The following is a 13,712-nucleotide window of genomic DNA, read 5'->3' on the forward strand; positions in this document are numbered from 1 at the left end:
TCAGGACCTCCTTCCTCCTGCTGGTGACCCCTCCAGTGAAGCACCCCGGAGTTCCCATCACTTTCCCTAAAGCCTGACCACACCGTTTACTCATTTTGCAATTAATTGAAATTAGCACCCCCAAATCTTTTTTCTCTGTAATTCTGGCCAACACTGCACTCCAAATATTGTTCCCTATCAGAGGATGCTTTTTCCTGATTTGCATTTAGAATTGTTGATCTGCATTTTCCATGGCTTTGAGCAATCCTCCAGCAATGTCGCACATGCTCCTTGTACAGCAGTTTTGCACCATGCCTGCGAGCAGCGCTCTGGGTGATAAGTGCATGTCACCCATACAAAGCAGAGCTGCTTAGCCTGTTCCCTCCACCTCCCCTCTCCTCCTCCTCTGCTCCACAGTGCCACAGAGGGAGGGGGGCTGCATGATGTCACTTCCACCAGCTCTGGCATATATAACCCAATGCTGCAGTGCTCACTAGGCACCAAGAGCGAGCAGGGGAGGGTGGAAGGTGGTTATGCTCCTCATCCTCTTAGGCAGATATCTCTAATCTGCCACCTCTGTCTTCTTCCACAGTCCTCTGCCCTGCAGTAACATTGTCCTCTTGTATTTTGTGTAGGGATTGGACACCAAGGATTAATTGCAGCATTTCCCAGCAGATTGCAGCCAGCCGGATCCCAGAATGCTTTGTGTAGGAGTCCTGTCCTTCGCCCTGTGTGCGGCACAAGGTAGGTGCCAATGTGTGTGTGTTGGGTGCCAATGGGAGATGCTGTGCTGTCTGCAGTCTCTGTCCTTTCAGCACCAAGGACAGCGGCTGGGGACGGTACTGCAGCTTCAGCGCCTCCTTGGGATGACCTGCGGCAGACACGGCTAAATAGGATTACAGCGGGACTTTCCAAGGGGGTTTGGATGGAAGTCTGCGCAGGGAGCCAATTCTGACGCTCAAATTACAAGTATTGTACAAGGTCACCTTTTCCTAGGTGCATCCTGTATACTAGCATTAAGACCCCGTCACTGCCAGGGGACACACATCCTAGCACTGGGACCCCATCACTTACAGGGGACACACATCCCAGCACTGGGACCCCATCACTTCCAGGGGACACACATCCCAGCACTGGGACCCCATCACTTACAGGGGACACTTATCCCAGCATTGGGACCCCATCACTTCCAGGGGACACTTATCCCAGCATTGGGACCCCATCACTTACAGGGGACACATATCCCAGCATCAGGGACCCATCACTGCCAGGGGACACACATCCCAGCACTGGGACCCCATCACTTCCAGGGGACACACATCCCAGCACTGGGACCCCATCACTTACAGGGGACACATATCCCAGCATCAGGGACCCATCACTGCCAGGGGACACACATCCCAGCACTGGGACCCCATCACTTCCAGGGGACACACATCCCAGCACTGGGACCCCATCACTTCCAGGGGACACACATCCCAGCACTGGGACCCCATCACTTACAGGGGACACACATCCCAGCATCAGGGACCCATCACTGCCAGGGGACACACATCCCAGCACTGGGACCCCATCACTTCCAGGGGACACACATCCCAGCACTGGGACCCCATCACTTCCAGGGGACACACATCCCAGCACTGGGACCCCATCACTTACAGGGGACACTTATCCCAGCATTGGGACCCCATCACTTCCAGGGGACACACATCCCAGCACTGGGACCCCATCACTTACAGGGGACACATATCCCAGCATCAGGGACCCATCACTGCCAGGGGACACACATCCCAGCACTGGGACCCCATCACTTCCAGGGGACACACATCCCAGCACTGGGACCCCATCACTTACAGGGGACACATATCCCAGCATCAGGGACCCATCACTGCCAGGGGACACACATCCCAGCACTGGGACCCCATCACTTCCAGGGGACACACATCCCAGCACTGGGACCCCATCACTTCCAGGGGACACACATCCCAGCACTGGGACCCCATCACTTCCAGGGGACACACATCCCAGCACTGGGACCCCATCACTTACAGGGGACACACATCCCAGCACTGGGACCCCATCACTTCCAGGGGACACACATCCCAGCACTGGGACCCCATCACTTACAGGGGACACACATCCCAGCACTGGGACCCCATCACTTCCAGGGGACACATCCCAGCACTGGGACCCCATCACTTCCAGGGGACACACATCCCAGCACTGGGACCCCATCACTTCCAGGGGACACATATCCCAGCATCAGGGACCCATCACTGCCAGGGGACACACATCCCAGCACTGGGACCCCATCACTTCCAGGGGACACATCCCAGCACTGGGACCCCATCACTTCCAGGGGACACATCCCAACACTGGGACCACATCACTTCCAGGGGACACATCCCAGCACTGGGACCCCATCACTTCCAGGGGACACATCCCAGCACTGGGACCCCATCACTTCCAGGGGACACATATCCCAGCATCAGGGACCCATCACTGCCAGGGGACACACATCCCAACACTGGGACCCCATCACTTCCAGGGGACACATCCCAGCACTGGGACCCCATCACTTCCAGGGGACACATATCCCAGCATCAGGGACCCATCACTGCCAGGGGATACACATCCCAGCATTGAGACCACATCACTGCCAGGGGACACGCATCCCAGCACTGGGACCCCATCACTTCCAGGGGACACATCCCAGCACTGGGACCCCATCACTTCCAGGGGACACATATCCCAGCATCAGGGACCCATCACTGCCAGGGGACACACATCCCAACACTGGGACCCCATCACTTCCAGGGGACACATCCCAGCACTGGGACCCCATCACTTCCAGGGGACACATATCCCAGCATCAGGGACCCATCACTGCCAGGGGTCACACATCCCAGCATTGAGACCACATCACTGCCAGGGGACACGCATCACAGCATCAGGGACCCATCACCGCCAGGGGACACACATCCCAGCATCGGGGACCCGTCCCTACCAGGGGACACACATCCCAGCATCAGGGACCCCATCACTGCGAGGGGACACACATCCCAGCATTAGGACCCCTTTACTGCCAGGGGACACACATCCCAGCATCAGGACCCAATCAAAGCCAAGGGGCACACATCCCAACATTAGGACCCCATCACTGCCAGTGAACACAAATCCCAGCTTCGGGGCCCTATCAATGCCAGGGGACACACATCCCAGCATTGGGACCCCATCACTGCCAGGGGACACACATCCCAGCATCAGGACCCCATCACTGCCAGGGGACACACATCCCAGCATCGGGGACCCATCACTACCGGGGGACACACATCCCAGCATCGGGGACCCATCACTGCCAGGGGACACACATCGCAGCATTGGGGACCCATCACTGCCAGAGGATCCACATCCCAGCATCGGGGACCCACATCCTAGCATTGGGGACCCATCACTGCCAGGGGACACACATTCCAGAATCAGGACCCCATCACTGCCAGGGGACACACATCCCAGCATCAGGACCCCATCACTGCCAGGGGACACACATCCCAGAATCAGGACCCCATCACTGCCAGGAGACACACATCTAAGCATCGGGGACCCATCACTGTTAGGGGGCACACATCCCAGCATCGGGGACCCATATCCCAGCATCAGGACCCCATCACTGCCAGGGGACACACATCCCAGCATCAGGACCCCATCACTGCCAGGGGGCACACATCCCAGCATCAGGGACCCATCACTGCCAGGGGACACACATCCCAGCATCAGGACCCAATCAAAGCCAGGGGACACACATTCCACTATTGGGCCCCTTCGCTGCCAGGGGACACACATCCCAGCATCATAATCCCCCATTACTGCCCACACTGGACACACATTCTCATATCCAAACCCCCATCCCTACTAGGGAACGACATCCCATCCTATCACTGGGGACATACAGTCCAGAAAAAGAACCCCCATAGCTACCAGAGGACACACATCCCAACATCAGGACCTTCTTCACTGAGCAAAGACATATCCCAGCATAAAGACCTCCCCCACTGCCAGGGGACACACATCCCAGCATCAGGACCCCGTCACTACCAGTGGATGTTCATTCCAGCATAAGGACCCCCATCACTGCCAGGGGACACACAACCCAGAATCAGAACCCCATCATTGCCAGGGGATGTACATCTGAGCATAAGAACCCCATCACTGCCAGGGGACACACATCCCAGCATCATGACCCCATCACTACCAGGGGATGTACATCCCAACATAAGAAACCCCATCACTGTCAGGGGACACACATCCTAGCAACAGGACCCTATCACTGCCAGGGGGACACACATTCCAGCATCTCAGACCCATCACTGCGAGGGGACACACATCCCAGCATCAGGACCCCCCCCCCCCCATTACTGCCAGGGGACACACATCCCAGCATCAGGACCCCCCCCCCCCCATTACTGCCAGGGGACACACATCCCAGCATCAGGACCCCATTACTGCTAGGGGACATACATCCCAGAATCAGGAACCCCATTACTGCCAGGAAACACACATTCCAGCACCAGGTCTCTCAAGTGCTAGGGGACACACATCCAAGCATTAAGACCCTCATAATGGCCAGGAGATACATATCCCAGCATCAGGGCCCAATCACTGCCCAAGGAACCACAGTCCAGCATCAGGAGCCCCATGACTGACCAATGACATATATCCTCTCATCAAGACCCCCATCACTGCCCAGTGGCAGGGGACATATATCCCAACATTAGGACCCCCATAGGGACCCCATGACTTCCAGTGGAATACACATTCCAGCATCAGGACCCCAACACTGACCAAGGACATTTATCCTTGCAACAAGACCCATCACTGCCCAGTGGCAGGCAATACATATCCCAACATAAGGACCCCTATCAGTGACCAGGGACAAATCCCATCATTGGACCCCCATCAATACCAGGGGAAACACATCCCAGCATCAGGACCCCATCACTGCCAGGGAACACACAGTCATTTTTCTCTATCATCTCTGAAATTGAGGCATCTCTAGCTCTAGTTCCATCGGCTCTCTGGGGTGTCCTGTGTATGATAATGATATCAGTGATGTATGGGACCAAAAGAACGTTCTAGATTCCAGATTGCTTGGTTCTTTCTTGTATTATCTCCAACAACAGATAGATATGGAATGGGGGGGGGGGGGGGTATTAATACCTGGTATTTACTGGTGTACATAAAGACACAGATAATTAGGACATCAGAAGGCGGTGGGATTAAAGGACAGGGGTACTCCCTATGGAGGGGTGCAGGAGGTGCAGTGACACCATCCATGGTGCAATCATCGGTATGGAATTTAATTCTGTATATAAATAGCCTCTGGCCTCTTAAGAGTTCCTTACATAGTGACACCAATGGAAATAAATTGGCAAGGTGACCTCTGGGGATGGAGGGGGATGGCGGGACGGATCAATGAAGCAGCACAGAGCCCGGGAGGAGGAATCATTCTCACGTTTTCCATTTAAATCATCTGTAGCTTAACTACAACCTTTGTGAATGACTGGAGGCTGCTGGCCAGGAGAGGGAATTCGGTCCTATAAATAGTATTCATTCATTACATTGGGGTGGATTTACTAAAGGAAAATAGAATGTGCACTTTGCTCCAGAGTTTAGTAAATGAGCAGAAGCTCTGCTGACTTCCATCATCCAATCATGCGCAAGCAAAAAATTGTTTTTTCTTTTTCCTTGCATGTGATTGGATATTTTTTGCAAAGTAAAGATTTACCTCATTTACTAAACTCTGGAGCAACTGCACTTTGCAGAATGCACAGTCTAAGGGACACATCCTAGCATCAGGACCCCAACACTGACCAAGGACATTTATCTTTGCAACAAGACCCATAACTGCCCAGTGGCAGGTGACACATATCCCAACATTTGGACCCCCATCACTGATCAGGGACACATCCCAGCATTGGACACCCATCAATGCCAGGGGGCACACATCCCAGAATTAGGACCCCCATCAATGTCAGGGGACACACATGCCAGAATCAGGACCCCATCACTGCCAGGGGGCACACATCCCAGAATTAGGACCCCCATCAATGTCAGGGGACACACATGCCAGAATCAGGACCCCATCAATGCCAGGGGGCACACATCCCAGAATCAGGACCCCATCACTGCCAGGGGGCACACATTCCAGAATCAGGACCCCGTCACTGCCAGGGGACACACATCCCAGAATCAGGACCCCATCACTGCCAGGGGACACATATCCCAGCTTTAGGACCCCATCACTGTCAGGGAAGACACATCCCAGCATCAGGACCCCATCACTGCCAGGGGACACACATCCCAGCATCAGGACCCCCCATCACTGCCAGGGGACACACATCCCAGCATCAGGACCCCATCACTGCCAGGGGACACACATGTCAGAATCAGGACCCCATCACTGCCAGGGGACACACATCCAAGCATCAGGACCCCATCACTGCCAGGGGACACACATCCCAGCATCAGGACCCCATCACTGCCAGGGGACACACATCCCAGAATCAGGACCCCATCACTGCCAGGGGACACACATCCCAGAATCAGGACCCCATCACTGTCAGGGGACACACATCCCAGCATCAGGACCCCATTATTGCCAGGGGACACACATCCCAGAATTAGGACCCCATCACTACCAGGGGACACACATCTCAGAATCAGGACCCCATCACTGCCAGGGGACACACATCTCAGAATCAGGACCCAATCACTGCCAGGGGACACACATCCCAGCATCAGGACCCCATCACTGCCAGTGGACACACATCCCAGCATCAGGACCCCATCACTGCCAGGGGCCACACATCCCAGAATCAGGACCCCATGTGCATGTGATTGGATATTCTTTGCTCAGTAAACAGTACCATGTGATTGCTGGGATAACCAATCACATGGCACCCAGCTCCTTGGATCTGCCGGGTACAGTGTCTCTAATCACGGCTGGGTACGCAATGATCACCCAGGGGATCGGCCTCCCGACGGCTGTTCCTGCAGTACCGTTCATAAACAGCAGGGTAAATAAAGGACCGTCAATCCACCGTTCAAAAACATGCACTGGTACAAAAGGAGTTAATATCACCCGGTGATCCTGCCAGTAGGTCTGTTATTTGTCAACTTTCTGTACCAGACCAAGCTTTCTAACAAAAATGGCAGTTCAAGGGTTGAGGAAAACAATTAAACACTAACAGGGTTGCCAGGGGAGTAGATAAGGGGGGGCTATGGGGGTCCAAACCCTTCTATAGCACTCTGGCTGGCGGAAGCCTTAGGATGCTGGAGTTACATAGCCTGGGCTACCTCTTGCTGCACTGTTCATTCAGTACAATGCGTCCGTACGCATGTAGCCATGCACAGCCATTCATCTCTATGGGCAGCTGTACACAGCACCTGGGCTTCCTGGGCACGGAAAAATGCCCGGATTTATGTCATACCCATAATACAATACAATGCGCAGACTATTGCATTAGGGTGTGCACCCCAAAGCTCAAAACACATATCTGTGTAAATACATACATATATATATATAAATAAAAAACACAGTTTACTATTCTTCAGTTATATATGAACACAGTGATCAGTACCGATCACTTACTGTGTTCAATCACAAAAGTAAGTGACTTAGGGGCCAAAGCAGCAGCGGAAATCATCACCACATAGGGTGTTTAGGGTGTGCCCAGGCACATCCGGCACACCCTGTGCGCACGCCTGTGTGTATGAGGTCTTGGGGTAGAAGGACTGTGGCAAATATTCCTGTGTAGGCTCAGGATTTAAGCCCCTCCCACTGTTAACACAGTTTTGCTACACCTTTACGACACTTATGGTTCCCCTCTGAGTGCCCAAGGCTGAACCCCCTCACCCCCAGGACCAATAAAATATCTACAGCCCTGAAGGGTGTTTACAATGATCAGCTTTTATTTATTGATGTAAAACTTTTATCCCAAAAGGAAAAAAAACGGTTTGCTGGAACTTCTTATAAAGTATTAGCTGGAGTTTATGAAAAGTGCGAATTTCATTAATTCTGGGACACCACCACTAGGTGGCAGCTTTCAGTGAGGGCAGCAGCCGTATAATTATTAGTATTACTTTTTGGTCCATAGCGCGGGTAATCCATCCCTACTTCTTGCCATTAGCTGGAGTTTGGCTTCAATTTGTTAGTATATTTAAATCTGCTAGTACATCTAACACTACCTTCCCTCCCCAGACTGACAATGCTGCTGTCCAAAGGTGCCTCCTGTGCTCCTTCATCCAGAACGCAAACACCCTAATGCCCCTTTCACACTGCTCCAGTGTGATATTCCCATAGCGCAGGTGCAGGACAGTGTTTCTATGATTTTCGTGCAGATTATCTGAACTTTCCCATAGACTTCTATTAGATTGGGTGTTTTTTGGTGAATTTTCTGAAGGCGCATGCTGCATCTTTGGTACCAGAAATGCCCAGTCTAATAGAAGTCTATGGGAAAGTGGGAGTACAAGGCGCTGCACCCGGGGAAACCAATGTGCCCAAGGCAGGAAGTGTGTTACTGCCCAGGTCACCAGGGGAAAAAAATGCCTAAAAGGGTAACTCCACTTTCGTGGGGGAAAAAAAATAGAAAATAAAGAAAAAATATAGTGTATACAATTGTGACACAAATCACATTGTAATTGAATCTTAATAAAAATTACTTTTCCTTTTCAATCTGCAGCTGCTGTCATTTTCTGAAAATGCAATGCAATATGGCCGCCTGGAGGTGTTCTGTACACAGAATGTATACTGACCACACCCCCAGAAACATAATTTCCTGCTTGTGTGATTGGCTCATTAATTTTCCCAGAAGTCTGCACTAAGATACAAGTCAGATTTCAGGCATCCCCTGCAACAGAAATGTCATTTTTGGTGAGATACTCCCAATAGGAACACGTCTAAAGGGATGCAGGCCCAGCAGATTTCCTCATTGGTGCTCTGCAGATGCACAGCTGATTGATACTTATGAAACCACTCCCATTTGACCCACTCAGCACAGAGGAACAAGCAATGATTTCTTCAGAATAACAAAAGATAGGAATCTGCAACAAAGTTTGTTATAATCCCTGCAATGTACAGAGATCACCCAGAGGGGAATGATTTTTTCTCAACAAAAAAGGGAGTTATGCTTCAAAGAGTAACTTCACTTTTGATGAGAACAAATCCCTCCCCTCTGGGTGATCTCTGTACATTGCAGGGATTTTAATAAACTTTCTTGAAGATTCCGACCTTTTGTTGTTCTGAAGAAATAGCTGTTTGTTTGTCTGTGTCCATGTGTAGAGTGAATGTGAATGGAAGTGATTTTATAATTATCAATCAGCTGCTGCACCTGCAAGGCTGAGGAAATTAGGAAAGTGGCAGGGTCTGCATCCCTTTAGACGTGATTTTTCCTTTGGAAGTATCTCACTAAAAATTACATTTTTGTTGCAGGGGATGCCCAAAATCTGACTTGTATCTTAGTGCAGACTTTAGGAAAAATCAGTGAGCCAATCACGCAAGCAGGAAATTAGATTTCTGGGGGGCGCTCTCTATATACTATCTGTGTACAGAATGCCTCCAGGCGGCCATATTGCATTTTACAGAAAATTAGAAAAGCTGCAGATTGAAAGGGAAAAGTAATTTTTAATAACATTTAATTACAATATGATTTGTGCGGCAATTGTATACCAAACGTCGGCTACAGCGCGGTCGCCCAGTTCAGGGAGGGTGTCCATGGACTTCTTCCCAAAACCAGGATCCGGCATGCTCGGCGATTGCTGGGTCCTTCAGACACAGCCGATCACAGATCTTAGCCCAGTTACAGCCGCCTTTTACCATGTGATCACCTCTGTCCAATCACAGCTAATCACATGTAAATAAACTTGCTGCTTTTTGGCATTCCTTTCCTCACTCGCTGTCACAGGGTGAGGAGAGGAGAGATAGTAACTGGCAACTCTGACAGGGGACTATTACACTGATATCAGGGCACTGATTATCAGTGCAGCCCCATCAGTGCTGCCTATCAGTTCACATTAGTACAGCCAATCAGTGCAGGCTATTAGTGCTCATCAGTGCCACTTATCAATGCTGCCTATCAGTGCCCATTAATGCCACCTATCAGTGTCCATCAGTGCCACCAATCAGTGCCTCCTCATCAGCACTGCCTCACCAGGTCCCATCAGGGCAGCCTTACCAGTGCAGCCTCACCAATGCCCATCATTGCCTATCAGTACAGCCTTACCAGTGCCCATCAGTGCCACCTCACCAGTGCAGCCTCACTAGTGCCCATCAGTGCAGGCTCACCAGTGCCCATCAGTGCAGCCTCATAAGTGCACAGCAGTGCCCATCAGTGCAGCTCCACCAATGCCCATCAGTGCCTGTCAGTGCAGCCTTACCAGTGCTCACCAGTGCCCATCAGTGCAACACCATAAGTGCACATCAGTGCAGCCTCATCAGTGCCCATCAGTTCAACCTCACCAGTGCCCATCAGTGCAACCTCACCTGTGCCACCTCACAAGTACCCATCAGTGCAGCCTCACTAGTACCCATCAGTGCAACCTCATCAGTGCCCATCAGTGCGGCCTCATCAGTGCCGCCTCACCAGTGCCCATCAGTGGAGCCTCACCGGTGCATCCTCACAAGTACCCATCAGTGCAGCCTCACCAGTACCCATCAGTGCAACCTCACCTGTGCCCATTAGTGCAGCCTCATCAGTGCCGCCTCATTAGTTCAACCTCACCAGTGCCCATCAGTGGAGCCTCACCGGTGCATCCTCACCAGTGCCCATCAGTGCAACCTCACCTGTGCCCATTAGTGCAGCCTCATCAGTGCCGCCTCATTAGTTCAACCTCACCAGTGCCCATCAGTGGAGCCTCACCGGTGCCCATCAGTGAAGGATATTAGGATGATCCATGTTCAATTGTTGCCATGAGATGAATTTGATTTATTATAATCTTCTGATTGGTTGATGTTCTTCTCTTTAGTTTTGTCCCTTCCTGTATCCAGCCTGGAAGGTGAAGATAACACGAAGGTAAGACCATCATTTGATGTGGGGACACGGTGAGGGGATTTCACTGCTGGGGGCTTCCTGTATATTCAGTGTATATAAAGCAAAAAAAAAATGTAATGTTGGATAGAATGTGGAAGGATTGGAACCCTTTAACCGGACTACAACCCCCCCCCCTCCCAGGGCCACTGATATGGGGGGACCACCAGTCCTCTTTTAGGGGGCCCGGGCACACAGGGGGGTCCCAACAGCATGGGAAATTGGTGCAGTCAGGCGGAGGGGCAATTACAGAAGGAAGCCCTGTGCAGCTCTCTGCAGCAGCTGAAAGCCAATTTCTCCCCCTCCTGCCAGCTTTCAGCTGCTGCTGTGAGAGACACAGACACAGGGCATCATTACTGTATTTGCTTCTCCAACACCGATCCCCCCTCCCTGTTCTCCCTGCTTTTGATAAAACCCCGAGCCCCCCCCCCCTCCCCCCCTCCTCTGCAGCGCTGCACGATTCCCTGTCCTGTAAGAAAAAATAAGTTGTAAAAACAAAAATGAATAATTAAACATTGTAATAAATCATTTAAAATAAAATAAATGTAAACAATTAAAACATAAAAATAAAAAAAAAAAAAATATATATATATATATATATATAATAAAAAATTATATATATATATATATATATATATATATATATATATATATATATATATATATATATATATATATATAAATATATATATAAATATATATAAATATAATTTTTTTTTTTTTTTTAAATGTAAGAATTAAAAAGAGCAAATTCACACAGGTTCTCTATTACGTTTGTGTCCACTAATATTGATTTTAGTGTATTTTTGGAGAAAATATTGTCTTGATATATTCGGGTGGGGGGCCGCTGAGATTTCTGCCCCACCCCCTCTCCACAACATAGGGGACGTTTTCTGTACTCCCCAGACAGCACTGGAAAAAATATAACTTATAGATAAGCAGCTCAGCCAGAGAGAGCAGGAAGTTATCAGCTCATGAGATTTCTGGCAGGATCAATTTTTTTTTTTTTTTTTTGCACTTATTGAACAGATATAACAAAACACTTTCATTGGTACAAAGGGAACAAATAAGAAAAGTTAATCATTAGAGTTTTTAAATATTTTTAAAATTCTTGAACCCTTTAACAGTGCGGTTACAGTACTATTAAAGTAGAACTACAGACAAAACTTTTTTTTTTTTTTTTAATAGAGTAAGGGAGGGTTAGAACCCCTGTCAGATTTTTTTTTTTTAACCAACCATCTGTGTTCCATTGGGGAGATTTTCCCTTCACTTCCTGTCCCATTGGGGAGATTTCCCCTTCACTTCCTGTCCCATTGGGGAGATTTTCCCTTCACTTCCTGTCCCATTGGGGAGATTTTCCCTTCACTTCCTGTCCCATTGGGGAGATTTCCCCTTCACTTCCTGTCCCATTGGGGAGATTTCCCCTTCACTTCCTGTCCCATTGGGGAGATTTCCCCTTCACTTCCTGTCCCATTGGGGAGATTTTCCCTTCACTTCCTGTCCCATTGGGGAGATTTCCCCTTCACTTCTTGTCCCATTGGGGAGATTTTCCCTTCACTTCCTGTCCCATAGCCAAACAAGAATGAGGGGAAATCCATTGAGGACCCCCCAGGTCACCAGAACTAGTGTCCCCATTGGAAGATTTCTCCATTATTACTTTTCTGGTGACAACCCAAAATGTGGGATTTTCTTTCATTTTCACTTTTAATGATAATGGTAAACAGGGCAAATAGAGAGGATGAATCTCCCTACTGGAACAGCAATAAAAACCTAATAGTAACCTGATAACCTAAAAGTTTACCCCCAGGTGTATGGGAATGTGCTGCAACTGCCCCGCAATCGCATGCATTGCATGGTGATGCTGCATTATGGGGGTTAAAACAGGCACCTCTGTCTGACTTGCTGCAGCTTCTAATGCACATTGTGAGAAGCTCGCAGTGTGCAGTGAAATCGGAGGAAGCCATTCCAGTCCAGGAGAGGAGACAGTACACCTGTGCAAGACTTAAAGGGGGGACGGAGGTCAGATTTATATTACATTTAAAACACCTAAAGTGGTTGAAGGTTTTTTGCCTTGATGTATTCTATGCATGCAGGTAAAAGAAACCTTCTGTGTGCAGCAGCCCCCTCAGCCCCCTAATACTTACCCCGAGCCTCCTCTCGATCCAAAAATATCCACAAGAGCCTTGCTTCTCCCCAGATTCGCACTCCTTATTGGCTTTTGTCTGCAGCCTGAGCCATTGGCTCCTGCTGCTGTCAATCATAGCCAGTGACATGTATTCTATGCATGAAGGTAACAAAAACCTTCTGTGTGCAGCAGCCCCCCTAATACTTACCCGAGCCCCCTCTCAATCCAGAAATATCCACGAGAGCCTTGCCTCTCCCCGGATTCGCACTCCTTATTGGCTTTTGTCTGCAGCCTGAGCCATTGGCTCCTGCTGCTGTCAATCATAGCCAGTGAGCCAATCAGGAGACAGAGGAGGCGGGGCCGTGCCACAGCTCCGTGTGTGAACGGACACACTGAGCTGCTGATCGGGAGCGGGCCTGCTTGGGTGCCCCCATTGCAAGCTGCTTGCTGTGGGGGCACCCGACAGGGGTGCCGGTGCAGGACCCAAGAAGAGGAGGATCGGAGCAAAACCAAAAACAGAGCAG

At 50.2% G+C, this 13,712-nt stretch overlaps 1 protein-coding gene across 2 annotated transcripts in view; it reads left to right on the forward strand.

The window, feature by feature from the left end:
- The first annotated feature begins 405 nt into the window (after positions 1-405).
- CHGA (chromogranin A) overlaps positions 406-13,712 on the forward strand; it is a 40,363-nt gene continuing 27,056 nt past the window's right edge. For both annotated transcript variants that reach the window (XM_082275447.1, XM_082275446.1), the window contains exons 1-3: positions 406-506; positions 615-723; positions 11,002-11,048. In XM_082275447.1, the coding sequence (XP_082131573.1) occupies positions 678-723; positions 11,002-11,048 (93 nt within the window). In that variant the 5' untranslated portion in view covers positions 406-506; positions 615-677. The remainder of the gene's footprint in view (positions 507-614; positions 724-11,001; positions 11,049-13,712) is intronic.

The sequence above is a fragment of the Pelophylax lessonae genome (genome assembly GCF_965119305.1).
Source record: "Pelophylax lessonae genome assembly, chromosome: 13".
NCBI lineage: Eukaryota > Metazoa > Chordata > Amphibia > Anura > Ranidae > Pelophylax > Pelophylax lessonae.